Source organism: Coffea eugenioides, chromosome 5 (genome assembly GCF_003713205.1).
Source record: "Coffea eugenioides isolate CCC68of chromosome 5, Ceug_1.0, whole genome shotgun sequence".
In the NCBI taxonomy this organism is placed as follows: Eukaryota; Viridiplantae; Streptophyta; class Magnoliopsida; order Gentianales; family Rubiaceae; genus Coffea; species Coffea eugenioides.
Genome location: NC_040039.1, coordinates 46,382,724 through 46,401,759, shown reverse-complemented (window position 1 = coordinate 46,401,759; position 19,036 = coordinate 46,382,724). Strand labels below are relative to the sequence as shown.

General features: G+C 35.4%; 2 protein-coding genes and 1 long non-coding RNA gene across 4 annotated transcripts; all 3 read right to left on the bottom strand.

Annotated features, from left to right (window-relative positions):
* Nucleotides 1–2,005: 2,005 nt before the first annotated feature.
* Nucleotides 2,006–5,545, bottom strand: LOC113772558 (probable amino acid permease 7). Its single transcript, XM_027317181.1, has 7 exons — nt 5,318–5,545; nt 4,778–5,014; nt 4,289–4,382; nt 3,765–3,979; nt 2,956–3,089; nt 2,609–2,836; nt 2,006–2,494 (listed from the first exon to the last, which is right to left on the bottom strand). Exons 1-7 carry the CDS (start codon nt 5,415–5,417, stop codon nt 2,093–2,095), a joined length of 1,410 nt encoding a protein of 469 aa, XP_027172982.1. The 5' UTR covers nt 5,418–5,545; the 3' UTR covers nt 2,006–2,092.
* Nucleotides 5,546–9,975: 4,430 nt separating this feature from the next.
* On the bottom strand, nt 9,976–13,029 carry LOC113772310. Of its 2 annotated transcripts, XR_003468521.1 has the most exons (6): nt 12,819–13,029; nt 11,898–11,973; nt 11,436–11,467; nt 11,032–11,349; nt 10,869–10,941; nt 9,976–10,766 (listed from the first exon to the last, which is right to left on the bottom strand). It is a non-coding gene; the product is annotated as an uncharacterized LOC113772310 (long non-coding RNA). The 2 variants fall into 2 exon arrangements; XR_003468522.1 differs by lacking the exon at nt 10,869–10,941 and having other exon boundaries at nt 11,321–11,349.
* Nucleotides 13,030–16,374: 3,345 nt separating this feature from the next.
* LOC113771874 (dormancy-associated protein 2-like) lies at nt 16,375–16,728 on the bottom strand. Its single transcript, XM_027316423.1, has one exon. It carries the CDS (start codon nt 16,726–16,728, stop codon nt 16,375–16,377), a length of 354 nt encoding a protein of 117 aa, XP_027172224.1.
* Between the last annotated feature and the right edge of the window lie 2,308 nt (nt 16,729–19,036).

Below are 19,036 nucleotides of genomic sequence, written 5' to 3'. Positions count from 1 at the left end.
TTATAAAAAATAGAAAATTATTTAAAAAATGATTGAAAAAATATCTATGTTTAGATAGAATATTATTTAGAAAAATATCTTAAAATAATAAAAAATGATTGGCAAAAAGAAATGACTAAAAAACATGTTTCTAATCAAACAAAATTTATTTTTTAAATGATGGGATGTTGTTTAAATGAACCCTTATTATTGCAAAATCAAATTATGATGGTGTATATCTAGCCAAAAAAAAAAAAAAAAAGTACAGGCTGCATTAGTGAATGATTTATTTAGTGTTTGTATTGTAGGTCAAATTGAGACACTTAGATAAAAAAAAAAAAAATCATATCTCACAATATCATTCCTATAGCTCGTCAATCAAATATTCTAAATACTTTTTTCTTCCTGACTAAGTATTTGTGTGAATAACATTCAATTTAGGTAAACAATTAATGTTCTTCTAATTATTGTAACGTAGAAATCCAATGTTAATATCCATGAGATCCAGTCTAATATTCTTCTAATTGTGATATTTCTAATTTGACTCTCAAACTTTTCTTTTTCTCTCCTTCCTCTTGTAAGGCTCGAAGTACGGAAAAGGGTAAAAGGGCTCAATAGAATACTGGAATATTATCCACGTTCAAATTCAATGTGCAATGTACCGGCAAACTTTGTAACTTGTTATGCAATATTGGAATAATAATAATGTTAGCGTTCATATTTGTAGTGTGCATAGTTTAGAAAAAGATTCAAAGAGACATTTACATAAAAATGGTATTAAAGAGCTTTATGATACGTTTAATCGAATGGAAAGTAGACTAATCTCTATTCTGTTTCTTACCACTTTTAGTCTGGATAAGATTCACATCTAGTTACCTGTAACAAGTATAAAGATGAAAATTTTAACTATTTACCCACAAATGGTGGAATGAAAACTAATACTCCCTCCCTTCTTTTATAACTGACGTTTAAGGTTTTACACACCAATTAAGAAAAGTTTTTCATTGCTTAAATTTGTACACTACTTTCCTTTTGTACCCTCATTAATTATCCAATTCACCCATGTTTTCTCTCACTAGAGTACTAAATGGTGCTGTTTTACTAGGCCAAAAGCAATGCAAACTAACTCCCACCAAACTAGGAGTAGTAATTAAGAACCCTGTATTGGAAAAGAGAGATAAAAGGGTAAAATTGTGAAAAAATAATTAATACTGTTTGGAGATAATAAAACGACAGATAAAAGTACACTAGAGCAAATTTCTTAAACGTCAGTTATAACAAAAGGGAGGGAGTACAACATTGCATTGTAGAGTTTGACCTTATATACCTAATTTTTGAAGTGTTAATCTTGGTTATTTTATCCCTAAACCAACTCCTGTTGATTGTTTTATAATCTTATCATCCAATTCTCCCACACTAACGGTTGATAAATAAAATGTGTATAACTAATTGGATTTCAAAATTTTAAGAATGTCAAAATGTCAATCCTTAACCTCGTTTGGATTACTATTTTTTAGAGTTTTTTAGAAAAATATATACTATAACGATTTGATGTAAGGTGTTTGGATTGCTAATGTGAGGTAAAAAAAAAATTAAAAAATACATTCACAGAAAAAGTAAAATTTTCTTGAAAAAAAAAAATGACAATCCAAACAAGGGCACCGGAAGTTTCCGTCTCCATCTCATAGTTGTACCTTCAACATTTTGTCTTCGGTCACAAATTTTTGCGCCCCCTTTGTGATGTAACCTTAATATTTATCAGTGGAAGAATTTTAGATCATTAATTAATGCTAAATATACACAAACCTCTGTGTGTCCTGAACACCAAATTATTTTATGCTGCGAATACAACAAAATCCTTCTATGACACAAAATTTACGTCAATAGAAGATGGAGTAATTATTTACTGCATGAAAATCTGTGCGAAGGTAGATTTGCTACCATTAACCTTTCACAGAATAGCACAATGCCTTCAGCCTTTGAAGGCATTAAGGAAGGATGCTCCTGAGTTTCAGATATTTGAAACTTCACACTTCCAAAGAAACTCTTTTACTTGAATTTTTTAGTCTTCTACAAATGTTTTGTTCAAAGAATGCAGTGAAACCAACATTCTCTAGGTTAGTTTGCTGTTTATGAGCCCTTCAAGCGATCCAATAAAGGCGAAAATGGTGCAAACCAAGCAAAGTACTCTGAAAGTCTGAAGAACCACCCAGAGTCTTGTCCAAGCTCTTACATTATTCTGCACCAGATACATCTCCACAGGAAAATATATTGCCAGAGGCCAAAAGTTCAAAGCACCAAGCACACCTAAAACCTGATTGAAATAAGGAAAGAGCATGGCAAGTGCTGTTGTAGATGCAACATAAGCAGTTCTAAAGCACAGCCGTAGGACATTCAACCGTACTTCTGGCAGCACTGGGAGCTTCAAGGTGTAGTTCTTGTTGATCACTTCACTGTTGGGGAGTTTCTTAGCTATCCACCTTTCAGCAGCAGCAAATAATGGCTGACTGTAAACCTACAAAATAGTTGCATACAGTGTTAGCGGACAGCATGACAACCATGAAGAAGTTTACGAACTTATAATAAAGTTTCAGAATATTCAGCCAGTTTATTGAGAGAATACATCTACCTGATATCCTCCAACAAGATGGAGAACTATGCAGACATTAGCAAAGTCAATAAGCCAGTATGGTTCATAAAACCCAAAGCCAGTGAGAATATTTCCAGGAGCCTGGTTACCAAAAGCAGCATATCCAAAACATCCGCAGCAAAGAAAGAAGAAAGTGATCAGAAGGACGGCTGCCGTTGATGCTTTCTTCATTGTCCTGTTTTGTGGTGGCGGATCCTTCAGAGTATCCTTAAAGCACAAATTTCATGTTCGCAAATTTAGATAGAAAATTTTGAAGTATTAAACATGAAATTGTCAGGGCATTCATCAGAAGCATGTTATCTAGATATAAAGCATCAGTCTTGCACCTCTATTTCCACTAGGATTATGTTGTATGTGTAAGCAAAAGCAATGTCCCCAACTGCTTGCGAGGTCAACCACACTTTTTCTGCTATATTGGTTGTAGAAACACCAGTAATGTCTCCTCTGATTCTTCCATCTCCTACAATTTCAGTTTCAGAACACTCATAGGAATAAGTAAAAGCAAGACATGCTCATAACTGATCAAATTTTGTCTATGATAAAAGGTAATCCAACATTATTTGTACAGCATCATTTTTAAACTTTTCTCATATATTCTTTGCAAAGATGCGGTGGTCAAAACAATTTTCCTGTTAATCCTACAAGTCAACATGTTACTTTGGTCACGCCTATAGAATCTTTTTTATCCAATGGGCAGCATACAGATTCACTTCTTACCTTAGATGAAAACTGGCTGCCAGTACAACCCAATACAGGACCTCTTGTTTGATTTCCTGAACTAAATACTTTACTCAGGTAGGAAAATTCATTGGCAACTCTAAAGAGTTAAAGTTTTACTTTTCAATCTTAACAAAATCCACTTTATCTCAATTTCTTCTGTAGCCCCTCTTCCAATTAATATAACCACTATTATCTCAGGGGTTCAGGGTGGAGGCAGATGAGCGATGATAATGGCGTTCAAGTTAGAGAGGAGCTGTTATGTGGTTTTGCTAACACAGGGGATTAGTTTCCTTCCATTAATTAATCTTCTTAAACTATTTGAAGACAAAGATGCAGAAGGTCGTGCTCTTCCTAATACAATTCCAAATTGTTCCGTGAGACCTGAGCAAAACATGCATGCAAAATTTGAACATACCTATTACTTTTGCCAAACCAAGTGCTGTCCCAATTAAGGTGTATGCAAAAGACATTATTGCGGCAAATATTGAGAGCCACTCCATCTCGTGAAAGTTGGGTATTTGAGAGAACGGAATCTGAATTACTCCAAATAGCAGAATATAAAAGTTATCTCCAAATTCACAAGGAGCATCGTGGCCTTTGTTGTGGAAACAGTTAGATCTCCGGATTGCCCTATAAGATCAAAACTTACATGAGTTGAACCTAAAATCTCCTTTCTGAAAAAAGAAAAGGAAAACAGAAAAGAAAAGAAGAAGATTCTAGCATATGACAAAGAAGGAATTTCTATAACATATGGAGCAGGGGTAATATCAAGTTTCAGAAACAGATGAGCAGCAAGACAGTGTCAAGATTGAGATGAGAAGAGCTAGAGATAGCCATCATCATGGATATTTTGGTATTGTGCACAAAAGAAGTGCTTTAAGCACTGGAGCATTAAACTTTATCAGTACTAAAAGCGCACAGGGATTTAAAACAGTGTACCTCATACTGATTGCTGATGTTATGGTGTAGGCAATCCCATATCCATAGTAGCTTTCCTGAACAAAAATTTCACACACATACATACTCTTCTTTCCTGCAACATTCATTTAACAAACTGGCACTGAAGCTCAAATATGATATGCTCTTTGCTATGATCAAAGTCGTCCAATTCATGTATTGTGCCTTAGAAGTTAGAAGACCTAAATTGAAGCCAAAAGAATGCCTTTCTAACCTGTATTAAACTTTCTTATATAACCATTTAACGTAATAAATTCCAATAGAAACATTTTTAAAAGATAAGTATTTGGAAATTCATTACTGTAAACTAGATGAATCCTTGTAGCAGATCGGACGGATATAGGAATATTATCATCCCATCCCCGAGACTTTCGTGGAAACCAAATGACACTATCAATATCCTGTAAAACCTCAGAATAAAAATATCAATACTACTCTGAATAACCCTCAATAAAACGGCACATTGCTCACCTAGGTAGGACCTAACAGCTTGAGAATATGACCTATTTCTGATGTGGCCAACTTCAGGATTAGGATATCTGTAGCAATCACAGAGAAGCAAAGAAGAAATAATGGAGATGACTCCAAACACCAGAATGCCTAGAGGACCTGCAATCCATCCCAGCTGAGCCATACTCCATGCCAGGGACAGCACTCCAGACCCAATAACTCCAGTTATTATATGGGCTATTGCTGTCCATACAGTCCCTTTGAGGGGAAAAAAAAAGAGGACACCAAAATTTTAGAGTTACAAGGAAAAGCAAGAAAACTAAAACAAGGACAATGCTCCAAAGTACAAGTAATGTTCTGTACTGCAACATCAACCACATATTAGGCAGCATAAACTCAACTTAAAATAGAAACTGTCTGTTAATTCCAAGGCCTTCTTGATTGAAAAGAACAAAATCAATTTGACGAGTCTGGTACTTCATAGTAGCAGGAAAAAAGACAAGAAAAACTGATATGCATAGTATGGAAAATTCAGTAAAGGTGAATGACTCTTCAACTAACCAGTTCTCTTAAAGGATCTATGGGATTTTCGAGATGATGATGATGGAACATCTGCGAGCAAAGGAGAGGCTAGTTCTTCAGTTTCTTCAACTTCAACCATGGCTAATGGCTTCTTTCTTCCTTGGTGCCCCAATTGAAGTCCTTCTTCACTGTTCAACTCCAAATGTGCGTGCTTGCCTTTGATTCTTACACAAATAGTCAAACTAGAAAGTGTTCACAAACACAAACTCTTTTATGAAAATTGACTGCCAATATTGGGTTTCCTATGGGTTTCCATATTAAGTGTCACCTTCATTCCTTTTCGTGGAACTCTTTTTTTTTTTAAGAATTGGCGAGCTTTATATAATAAAATAAAAATTTACATTTTAATTGTCAACTTTTTCGTCTTATCTGTCTTTACAATTCTAAAAAATCAGGGAAAAAATTTAACTCAAAAATAACTTTATCCATCCTATTGAGATAATTAATCATAAAATCAGTTTAATTACATTGACGATATACAAAATATATAGTCAGCTCCTTAAAGTATGAGATTAAATCATTTATATCAGAATATGCAGAGGCCACGTCTACGGTGGAAATGTCCCTTTCTGCCCACGGTGGGCAGCAGCACTGCAAGGAGGGCCAACTGTGTTATGTGGGGACGCACAGAGACAAACAGCAAAAGGATGTACCGGGCACTGGCCAGTTGTACGGGGTGAAATGATGCGATACATTTTGAAATCACAATAAAAGCTCTCTTAAAAATTTGTTCATCATCTAATGCCCAATATTTATATTTGATAAATTAAAATAGTTAATTAAATATTCTATTATAATATGATAACTATATGTCATTGAATTGGTTGAATAATTTTTTTGGCATTTCAACTAGTTGTCAATTAAGTTTCAATTGAAAGAAAGATTTTATAATTGTCAACAAAATTATCAATTTCAAATGAATGTAAATATAAATAAATTAAATTGTATTATTAAAATATTTGATTTAATATGAAGGAAAGAAAATAAGAAATAGCAATAAATGTTTTAAAAATTCATATGAGTCCTTCATATTGGTAATCACATTTACTTGTTAATGTAATCATAATGCCTAACCATACAACAGTTTGTGTTATACTGTTTAGAATTAAAGTTACTATATACTCAAATAAAAATGCTCTTTTTTCCACTAATTTTTTTTATGATTCAAGTGTTGTCATTTGTTTGTAATTAATTTAACGAAGAGATGCTCTTGAGACTAAATGATAGTGTTTTGATAACGTGGAGTACTTTTAAGGATTTTTATGAGATTTGAGAACACATTTTTAATGCATTTAATCTAATTCACATTTTATTTCATTTGAAATATAATTATTTAAAATATAAGGGACCATATTGATTAAATTTTCAAATATTAGGGACCAAAAAATATAATTATAATTTGATTTTAACTATTAGATATTGTAGTTTTCTATTAGTTGTCCTAAATTTACCTAAAATAAAATTTGGGACCATATTTATTTGAGTCGAAATATCATGGACTAATTTAACTCATAGACCAAACATTAGGGGATCAAAATTACACATATCCCTTTATTTTAATCATGTTTGAGTTTCCAACTCTTCCTTTTATATTTACACTTCAATTATTTCAAATATCAAACTCAATTGAAAAAGAAAAACTACCACAACATTTGCTTTTACATGTAGAAAACTCACTAGGAGGGGAACACCGCGCGATGCGCGGTGTAATTTTCAAGTTTGCCCAGAAATGTTCAATTATTTAAACTGAGATATTCAATATAAAAAGTTACGTGAAGGTGCATCCAAATGTTTGTAATTATTTTTTGTAATTTTATTAAGCAATGAAGAGAGCCACAATTTCAGTCTGGTTGCTAAATGACAGTCATTTTTGGTATGCTGACTGATTTGGACAGCAATGGCAATGTCATTAGTTTGAAAATAATATAACACTGTGTAATGCTGCCTTATATTTTTTATGTGCACCAAAATCTGTGACTTTGTAGCTCAAAAAAAAAAAAAAAAAAAGAGAGCAGTGTAGTATTGCAGCAAGGCTTAGCCTTATTTTTAGACTCTGATACAACCAATCCACTATTTTCGTAATTGCATCAAATTAACCCAAAGACTGAAAGAAAGACCCATTACTTTGTAGTACAATAACCAAAATGGCTTCATTAGCTTGTAACTTCCAGAAATCTATGGAAAGCAAAAGAATTGTGCTCACATATCAACCGTAGTGAGATGAACTGCATTTGACCAAAAATGGAGGAGGATTACCTAATGCAGGTGTATCTTCTCAATACATCAATAGCATAGGGGATGGTCAACTACTCAATACACAAAAAAAAAGGAAGTTTCACAGGCCTCGATGCAATTCTACCCTTGATCATTTGATGCATGTCAACAGCCAGAATCCCGTAAAAGGAAAGACAAGCACATGAGATAATGTAAAAGCCTGCATTTATGAAACTTACGACCAGTAGACTGCATTCCAGAGGTTCTCATTACACATCAAAGCTGTTCCAGCTCAAAAAGGAATATAAGAAAAAGAAGAAAAAAGAAATGCACAGTGTAGTATTGCATCAAGCCTTTTCCTTGTTATTAGAATCATACACTTCAAAATAACCGAAAGACCGAAAAATGCATTACTTTGTAGTACAATAACTAAAAAGGTTTTCATTAGCATATAACTTCAAGAAATCTAATGAAAAGAAACTGTGCTTACATATCAACCTTAGTGGGATAAATTGTATTTGATCAAAAAAGGAGGAGGATTATTAATATAGGCCATACTTCTATCCTCTCAATACATCAGTAGCAAAAGGGATGGTCAAACTCTTGGCACAAAATAACTCATCCAGTTACACAAGATTTTAAACCAAATAAAAATATTATGATAACACCATCCACGTGAGATATAATGCATCAAGAGCTGACATACATATACAGCATGTAATGCAAAGATCAGATAGCTACAGTTAGTGCAAAATCTAGTATCCAGGGTCATACGCTTCAAGGCTTTGATCTTGATAAAGTTTCAAGGGTGGCCGATTCTGCTTCCCACATAAATAAACACGTAGTTTTGTTAATCAAATGGCAGAGGCATTCTTGAGTGGTACTGCAAAAATCCACTTCATACAGTTAAATATTAGTAACAATTACCACATTCTTCAAAAATATATCATAGATTTTTTTCTTTTATCATTGTCACTTCCATTTTAATCTAACTTTTTTCACTTACAGGAACATCAACATTAGCGCCTATCTATGCAATTACCTATATGGCAGACAAGTTTTTTCCATATAATTATCCCTGAAGGCAAAAGTATGGGGCAAAGGATTTTGTACAATTCATAGGTCGGGCCATACTGCACCAGTGTAGCCAAAGAATAAACGAACAATCTTCAATTACAATATAAAACATGCAATAACTACAAATGAACAATTTTCCATTACATTATTATATACACAATATAGACACTGTTGTAAAAAAAAATTCCATTCATAGAGATGGTTATATTAAACCGAAAGGTGAAAGAAAAAAAGTTAGAATCAGCATCTTAAAAGTAGTAGAAGGCCATTATTTGCTTTATTATATGCCGATAATTTTAATACCTAATTCCATCATGAAGAGCCCGGTATCCATCTAATTTAACACCAAATAAGGACACAAAGAAATGGTTCGCAAGTTAAATAGTAGAAAAGATAATTAACAGAAACTTAATCATTTTCTCATAATTAACAGAAACATAATCAACAGAGACATCTACTAATTATTAGTATACAAGCACATCTATTTGACTAAGATATTTTTTTAAATAAAGTGTAAACAGCTTACTTGTCTAAAGCTGAATTATGCTAAAAGGCCAAAGCTTGGGCTTAGACTGACTGGTACTAAACGAAGCATTACCCCTATAAAATTCAACCCAAAAGTTAACAACAATAAACAGGAGCAAAAATAAATTGTTCATATGCAAAATGGAAACAAGTAGAAAAAAAGAAGGCTATAAAATGTTACACAAAGATAATCACCAAGTTTTTAGCCAAAGACATTGTGCTAAAATTTAAACAACCCATGAATCCAAAACTATATGGTCAAAGAAGGAAAAGAGATCTAGGGATTTTTTCTTCTAAATAATAGGTTTTTTGGTAAACATACACCTTTCGTAACAGCATTTGTGGCCAGAGTGTTATCTACCAACCAATCTAACAAATTTTGCCACTTTAACCTCCTTTCCCACAATTAGTTGAAAATTATTCAAAACTATAATTAAAAACTTCAAACTAAAGTCATCAAAAGATGAAATAAGTTCAATTCCATTGGAAATTGACAATGGCAGAGACATGAAAAAGAAACAAAGAAAATTAACAATTTAAGTTATTTTGAAAATCCCAAGCAACAACTAAACAAGAGCTGGGAAATTTGAGCATATAACATGTCGAGTGATAACCAATGCAATCTTGATTTTGAGCTCCAAGACTCCAAATGATCAAGTAATATAGTACAGCATAAACTGAAAAGCATGAAACTTTTGCACTAAAAGCCAAAGCCAACAGATGAGATAACTTATTTATGGCTTGGTTCCTAAGCTTAAATGACACCACAAATACAGCAATAATAAAAAAACAACAGCCTCATCAATCCATTTTAGCTGCGAGGAGTAAAGACAAGTTACATTAAATAGCTATCAATGATACAGTCAACCAAACACAGTAGCTCTAGTATGGTAAAAGAATATTGAAATGGTCAAATAATAGTGAATTTCCCAAAGAATAGGAAACTTAAATGACCAATGCCTATGTTAGCGCCAAGTAACCCAAGGGTCTTTTCTTGAAACTCAATCTCTAGCTTTTTCTTAACATTTTAATCATTACAGTAATGACCATAATCATTTCAGTATCAGTATTTCAACTTGCACTTTTTCGCACACCTTTCTTCTTTTCTTTTACGTCCCTCCTCACACTGCCAATGCCTCTCATCCTTTTTTCAACAAGTTTATACCTATAAATATTGAAGTTCAAGAAATGAACCCAAAAGGTTAAAGATGAAATATACAAATTTATTACCAAGTAAAACTTACTCTAACAACAAAAGTGTAATCAATCTATAAAATTAATCAATGAAAAGAAACTAATGATTCGTTATTCAAAAGCCCATCAAAAGAAGATGACATTTTCACACTACAAAATAGTCTATCTAGATAGCCAAATAAGGAAGCTGACATGCTATGGAGTTCCAAATACGGATGTGCACAATATCTGCTCAACCAAGTCACCTAGTTTAAGGTATTCTCACATATCAATTAAACAGAACCTGAATTAATTAGAACTTATACTATCATTAAAACCCAAAAAAGGAAAAACAACAATAAAAGGTGAACAAACACCTACTTAAAGGCTATCTTCACCATTTGTTTATTCCTGGACCACAAATAAAGATTGCTTCTTCCTGTAGTGGATACCAGAAAAAGAAGAAAGAAGAAAGAAAAGGTCAGAGATAAAAATCTGACGGGGAAAAATTTATCCCTGAGAAATTGCAAAGGCAAAGTACCTTCGGTTGTGTAGACAATCATCTCTCTAGTCTTACTCTCAAACATATACTACTTTAGAAATATTGACTTGTCCTAAAAGATGCAGAGACAGAAATTGCATGAAGACCAGGTCTCATATTCAGTGAAAAAACAAGCAAAGAACAAAAGGATTCAACTTTTAACTGAGCAAAAAATGATTCCTGAACCAGCTTAGAGGTTTCTTCGGAAAATCTTTAAACTTCTCTGTAAAAGTCAAAGTGAAAAGTCTTAAACTCGACCCTTTTGTTCCATATTAGTTAATGTTATTTATCATTTAGCTTCTGATTTAACAGATGCACTTGATATAATTTTGGCAGATTTCATTTTGACAGGTAAAAGGATTCACTCAAAGCTAGTATTTAAGAGAAGAATATTAAAATCTAAAAACAAAAGGCCCAAAGTACCGTGAAAAAAATAGGAGCAGGAGTTTTACCACAATTTTTTGCCATCCTCCACAAATTTCTGTCATAGAGGGAAAGAGGGAAGGTCACAAATTGAAAAGGGAAACAAACCAGAGCAAAAAACTTGTGGGCTAAAAAGTTTCTTACCACAGAGGTTGTTCTTCCTTTTCTTCCTCACTCTGTAAAAATGCAAATTGTAATATGAAAGTATAAACGAAGTAAAAAGACGGGAAAAATCACAGATGAATGTGCGCCAAGAAAAGAAGCAATCAGTGTTTCTACAACAGGGGCTCTAGAATGCATAGGTGTTTTAGGGATTAAATGCTTCTAGAATGCTTTAAGAAACCACTATAACTGATACTTTCTGTCAAACAGCACCAGAAAAAATGTTTATAGAGGAAAACATTGATGTTCATGCCTATTTTTTAGCTAAAACCTAATAAATTCATCTTCCTTTCTATAAAAATAATAGTATAATCCAATAAAATAAAATATAAAATAAAAACTTCAAGTGATTTGAGAGTAGAGACCGAAATTAAAAGGACGAAGGTTTTATCGGCAAAAAATAAATAAACAAATAAATCAATAGATAAATAAAGCAGAACAGACCTTTGGAGGACAGAAAAGGATGGAATATATCCACAAGTACTTGCATTTGCATCCCATAAAAGTTTTCATCTTTTTCCTGCAAAGATAATACTATAAAAATTAGGAAATCGGATAAATAAAACATAAGAGACATAAAATAAAATAAAAAATCTTAAGATATAAAGATTAGAAGATCAAAGTTCTTATCGCTAAGAAAATAATTGACTAACAGAGATATTAAACCAAGCTTTATTAATTTTTAAGCAAATAAAGACCATTGGAAGAACAGAGAAAAGTTGAGTAACTCTACAAGTTATTTGTACCTCATCTCATCTAAAAAGATCAGAAACAAAAGCTAGAAAATTGAAGATCATCTGTGGCTGTTGTTGACCTTAATTTTTAGAGAAAACAATACAGAAAAAATCGGAGAGGTATGGAAGAATTGTTGGTCCGCCGGTGACTTCTCTCTCACCTTTTGCTCCGTTTCTACTTCCCTATTACACCTGCACACGAGCACCTGGAACTTCCCCTCTCCGTCGGAAAATGGGAAATAAGGTTACCATCCTAGAAAACAGGACTTGGTTCAACATAGAAATCAAGATGTGGGTGGATGGCTCTAGGCCTGATAGGTTCAGGAAAATTGTTAGGATCGAACCAGGCAGATCTATAAGAGTAAAGGCCTCAGCTTTCAACAGCGATGATGATCCGGGCGGCCCTGAATGTGTCATGCTACTGGTTTATGCAAATGGAAGTTGGACAGGAAAATACCTTCTTCCTCAGGACTTGTTCGCTTATGCGGCTGTCTTCTGCTATAGGAACCAACATGGTCAAGTCGTTCTTCGAGCCAAGAGAGCAAACTTCAACCTCTTCGCAATCGTACAGAAATCAGAGGAGGAAGAAGATAAGAATTTGATGGTAGTAATCCTCGAGCCACTAACCAACCTTCAATTGATGTGATTTTCTCTGCTACTGCACGTCTTAGATTGAATCCAGTGGATAATAGGTTGAGCTCAGCAACAAACAACGGTGCATCTGTTTTTTAAAAGAAGGGCAAAATCGTAAAACCATGGAAACCCACATTGAGCCCATCACTTTCGTCTCAGCAAGTCAGCACATTGAGCCACATTGAACTCAGCAGGTCAGCTGGTCTTCATTTTCGTCTTTCGGACAAAAAACAGTTGCACTTCTCCTCCCAGCGGACAAAAGCAAGAATCTGAATTCTCCTCCCAGCGAAAGCACGCGAGCCCCACGTGATGGACGACGACCCCCCAGCGAATGAAATGTAGCCACATCAGCACAACCAGCAAGACAAGAAGAATTACACTTCCCAGCAAGAGCACACGAGGCCCACGCGATTGACGGCCAAATCTCAGCCAAAAAACCGAAGGTCCTTCTTCTTCTTCTCTTGGACAAAAGCAAGAGAAGAAGAATTACACTTCCCAGCAAGAGCACACAAGTCCCACGCGATTGACGACCAAATTTCAGCCAATAAAAGTCAGCCACGTCAGCAGAACAACCACCACACTCGACAATCCCATTCGCGCTTTTACTATATAGGTTGATTAACTAATGTTAAAAATTTCACCAATTTTCAATTACAATAATCTTGTCCACATTTCCGTGTCTTTTGTTCCATGTTTCTTTGACATTCACTTTTTTGTTCTTCTCCTTTCATTGGAACCCGCATTTTCGGCTAGAGTGTTCACAAAATATTTACTAAGCATTGAGCATTAGATTAGATGATGAATAAGAGGATTTTTATTATAATTTTAAAATATATTACATTATTTCATCCACTCAAAACCGGCTTTCTCCGGTGCACGGTGCATTTTTTGGCTGTTTGTCCTTGTGCTCCCCCATAGAACCCCGGTGGCTCCTTGCATTGCTTCTGCTTACCATGGGCAGAAAAGTGAACTTTCCACCGTAGACGTAACCACCTAGCTACTTTGTAAACAGCCATTTTGTTTTTTGTGCTGACTGGGCGCGCTTGAATTAAGAAATGAATGTACGGATTCGAGCCAAGTTGGAGGGGATTTTTTGTTTTTCCTTGCCTGTTGGATCATGGGTTGAACGATAAATTATGAAAAGCAAAAAGGGAAAAAAAAAAAAGAGTTATGTCTCATTTTTTCAAGGTGAAATGAATTTGAAAAATAACAATCTCCTTAATCAAATTAAGATGCTATAGCATCATTATTGTCTGATTCAAATCAAGTACAAATACCAATTTATTTGCAAAGGTCATCCCAAAGTAGGGTAAATTACATATAACCCCTGTCGTTTCGTCTATTGCTAACGTTTTAAAATATCCACTTCATCTTTTATAGTTTTATATAAAATGAAAATTTGATGAAAAATAGTCTACGTGCTGTTAATTGAAATATCAATAGTATCCTTACTTAAATACTATTTTGAGAATTGTGTAGCTATTTTGAAACTTTAGAAAGATCATCTACCATTATATAAAATCACACGAGATTATAAGTAATTTACCCTCCAAACTATCGGGGCCAATCATTAGTTTGGAGATGCAAACAAGGATGTATAAAATCATGCGAGGTTATAAGTAATTTACCCTCCAAACTATCAGGGCCCAATCATTAGTTTGGAGATGCAAACAATGAATTCCCATATCTGTTGATTGTAATTCATAACAAGAAGATGATTTTCCAATAAATTTCTATACGCATTTGAGGTGGGCACGGATTGGATACCCACCTCATGCACCATTTGACTCAACCATTTTTAGACCTTTATTCGCCTCATATATCGGCAGGTATTTGATAATCTAGTATCTATTGAGATAGGGTCGAATAAACAACGTACTCGTCTAGCCCCGCCCCGCTTATCATTTGATTTTTTTTAAAAAAGATTTATACTAATTTAATTTTGTATATTACATATTCATCTAAGATTTAATAAAAAAATTTTCTCAAAAAAATCTCACATCAAGAAAAAGGAAAAAAATTAAAAGAATTCAAAATCAATGAAATTTTGAAATAAGTAGTACCTTTTTTTAAATATATATTCTCCCTTAATTAAACTCTTTTCTAAAAAACATAAGATCATGACTTCTACAAATGAATCTTGTAACTATAGTCTCCCATATTCGTGATGCAATTTGTTCAATGAAATTTGTTACTTAAATCTAAAATATTATTTTATAGTATGTGTATAAAAATAATATATATATATATACAGGTGCGGGTCGGATATCCATGAATTTTTAATTATGTGACCCTAACCAGTTTCGCATCTAAATGAGTAGCTGGCCCTCTTTTGATCCGGTCAAATTGTACGGATCAGATATTCTAATTTTCAAATCCGATCAGATCGGATATGACAGGTTTTCGAATGAGTGGATATTTTTGCCCCCCCCCCCCTCTTAATACATACGGTCTTTTCAGTTATTAAATTCATACAAGAAAGAAGGCGTTCAAATTTCAAAATATACACCACATTTAATTTAATGTGTTCAACTTGTATGCCAGTGGTTTAGCACCTCTTGATATGAAAAAGGAATAAACCTTGTTTTTCTTTTAGAAAATAGTGGTTAAGGTTGAGATCCTAGTCCTGCATTCAAGTGAGTTTATTCTCCTACTTTGGATTTGATCGTAGTGTTATAGAATTATGATAATTGTAATTTCCATCATTTGTAGATTAATTTGTTAATTGTATGACGGTGTCGCATCTTGGGCACTATTGTCATGTAACTTCCTAGAAATTATCAGTACATATGACTAGCAGGACATCATCAACCGCCCCCTGGCTATCTCATCCCATCCGGAGAATTGAATTTTGAGGGCCCTTTCTATCCAAATTCAAGTTACTCATCACTAATCTGATCTTGACGACTGGGGGTCACTTCAATCCAACACAGCAAGTACTTATCTGTCCGGAAAAATACGTAGTAGTATATATGATAAGAACAATGTAACAGATGAATCATACCAAGGCCGTTTCCATCACAAGCTAAACGAATATTCTGAACCATCAGTACTCTCGTGGGATCATAGACACTTGTAATTCTACAAATTATAAATATGTAAAACAAGAAAGAGTTTGAACTGATACAATGAGATTATAAGAAATCGCACGTACAACAAAATGATGCCATGCCTCCAAAATCTAGGCTGCCCTCCAAGGTTCTTTATTGTAAGCAAAACATGATTAAAGCGTACAAATGGTTAAAAATCAAACAATTTATGTGTTACATGATTGCCACATATAAATGTATCATCAAATAGGTAACTGCTGATTGCTTAAGCATTCTAGCTAATACTTAAGCGTAATATGCTGTATTCTGCATATTTTACATAGGGTAAATTACTCATAGTTCCCCATTGCTTTTGCATAATATGAACATCACCTTCCTCCTCTAATTTTATGTAAAGTGGAAAAATGCAGGGAAAGCAACTTCAGAGGGTAATACGGTGTCATGCAAAAGCAGGGATTAAAATAATTTACCCTTTATATATATATATTCCCTATGTAAACTCATTTAGCAACCCACCCCACCACAGCCACCTCCACCTCCACCTCCACCACAACCACCATGACCACCACCATGATGACCACCACCACCATGACCACCATGACCACCACCATGACCGCCACCTCCGGCATCAAAAGCAGAACCATTTGAGTAAGCAGCTGCTCCGCCATAAAATACCCCACCACTGTATCTACCGTGGCCACGGCCACGGCCGCCACTCTTTCGGGGCTTGTCAGCACAGCCAAAAATGATCAAGGACATGATCGAGACAGACATAACAATCATGCCCAGAATCAACATCACCCCAGAACCTTCATGCATGAAACCTTTTTCACTTGCTGCACTGCCAACAGCGGTCATTAATGAGAATCTAGCCATTTTAAATTTCCTGTATGCTGCTCAATTGTTTGCACTGCGAATGAACATATGCATCCTTATATACTATATATATGTTAGAAACAATCGTTGTCACGGTCAACTTCGTTACTTGCGAGGGACGTTTCTGCTAATCTGCTTCCGTGTGAATAATTGTAGTTGATCGATTATTCGACATCTTGGTCAACTTGAATTTTCGTTGGAGAAACAGTCGTATATGTTAGGAAAATGCATTTGTCCGATTATCATCTCTACCGTGTTCAAACTTCAAGAATTTTCGTAGACTCGTCGGTTTAAAATGGTCAACCTCATGAGTAATTGCTGGGAACATTCTATGTAGGTTCTATCCCAAGTCCAGCCCCAGATCCGTCGACTTACTTTTCCTAGCATGCCAAGAAAAATATCTTGTTCATATTCGAGATAGTTAGATTAGTAATTAGTAGTAGGTTAAATTACCCTTTACCCTTAAGGTATCAGATTGGAGAACCAAAGTCAATCAAAATTTTAAATTTACAAGAGTTAATTAGATTCAGAAAATTTTGCTAGATCTTTTATTTATCCACAATTATTAATGTTTGGGGACTTTTTTCTACATCTAAAAACAAAAACGAAGCAGGTCTAAATTGCCAAGACAAATAGTACTGTATAAGGAAGAATATTACTAAACTCCAGCAACTGAAGCCAATATGCACCCCCCCCCAACAACCAAAAAGAAAAGGCGTCCCTTCCAAGATTCTTTGACAACTCAAGTGCACAAGTAATGCTTGCATGCTAAGGATCACGGCCGATTGCTGAATAGACTCAATTGTACTAGTAAAGATAGAGCTATGTTATGTAGTTGATCATGTATAGTTGTATACACTCGGATCATATATCTACAGGGAACTTGTGGAACCCCATCCACACATGGATCATCACATATGGAGCTAATAGCCTAGTATTTACTGAGGCTAGTACTAGGATTTTTCTTGATATTGAAAGCTGATAATAACTTCCAACTATATAAACAAGCAGATATTATGATGGTTTTCTAGTGAAGTGATCTCTTCCCAACTCCAAGTAATCAACTGATTTAGCAACCACCTCCGCCTCCGCCTCCACCACCACAACCGCCTCCGCCTCCGCCGCCACATGCACAGCCACCACCACCAGCAGTGCTGCTACCACCACAAGCAGAAGCATAAACGCCCGCAGCTGGCATCCCACATTCCCACCATCATATACTCCACCACGGTTGCTGCTCTTTCGGCACTTTTCCTTGATCTTTTGCGGCTTGTCAACCTTGCAAGGCTTACCAGCCGCGTCTGCACAGCCAAACATGATCAGAGAAATGATTGAGACAGATATAACGATCATGCCAAGCATGAAAATTGGCCCTGAACATTTATGCTGCTGCATAATATCTGCTTCACTTATTGCACTGCCAACACCTTTCATAACTAGATTTTTTCCGGAATCGGAATGAAACACACACACCCAAATAATATCAGACACGTAGCAGGCATCAGCAAACCGACCCAAAGGCAACCTAAGCGGGACCCACGTAGCACACACGTCCAGCCAATTGGTGACAGGACGGTGCACCCATGGAACTTAAGCTCAGGGTAAATACCCCACAATCTACCGATGTGGGATGGTGACCCAACCCCCTCCCGCGCAACATGCACCACCCATGGTGAGTAGTTTTTTTTCCGGAATCGGAATGAAATGCACACACCCAAATAATATCAGACACGCAGCAGGCATCGGCAAACTGACCCAAAGGCAACCTAAGCGGGACCCACGTAGCACACACGTCCAGCCAATTGGTGACAGGACGGTACACCCATGGAACTTAAGCTCAGGGTAAATACCCCACAATCTACCGATGTGGGATGGTGACCCAACCCCCTCCCGCGCAACATGCACCACCCATGGTGAGTAGTTTTTTTTCCGGAATCGGAATGAAACGCACACACCCAAATAATATCAGACACGCAGCAGGCATCAGCAAACCGACCCAAAGGCAACCTAAGCGGGACCCACGTAGCACACACGTCCAGCCAATTGGTGACAGGACGGTGCAGGACGGTGCACCCATGGAACTTAAGCTCAGGGTAAATACCCCACAATCTACCGATGTGGGATGGTGACCTTTCATAAAATGGGTAAATACCCATTTTGCAATCTCTCTGTTTCACTAGTTTGCCGGTGCAAATGTATCCTTATATAATTAATTTGTAAAAACCTCGGTTCATGTATCTCAGTTATGACAGTCTTATTTGCCATCAGCATATCGGTTAGATATCGAGTG

Coding starts and splice junctions, on each gene's coding strand:
- LOC113772558 (XM_027317181.1), bottom strand. CDS start 5,417: ATGGTTGAAGTTGAAGAAACTGAAGAACTAGCCTCTCCTTTGCTCGCA. Junction 4,383..4,777: donor AGCTGTTAGGTCCTACCTAG/GTGAGCAATGTG, acceptor TGAATGTTGCAG/GAAAGAAGAGTATGTATGTG. Junction 3,090..3,764: donor TGGTTTGGCAAAAGTAATAG/GTATGTTCAAAT, acceptor CTGAAATTGTAG/GAGATGGAAGAATCAGAGGA.
- LOC113771874 (XM_027316423.1), bottom strand. CDS start 16,728: ATGACCGCTGTTGGCAGTGCAGCAAGTGAAAAAGGTTTCATGCATGAA.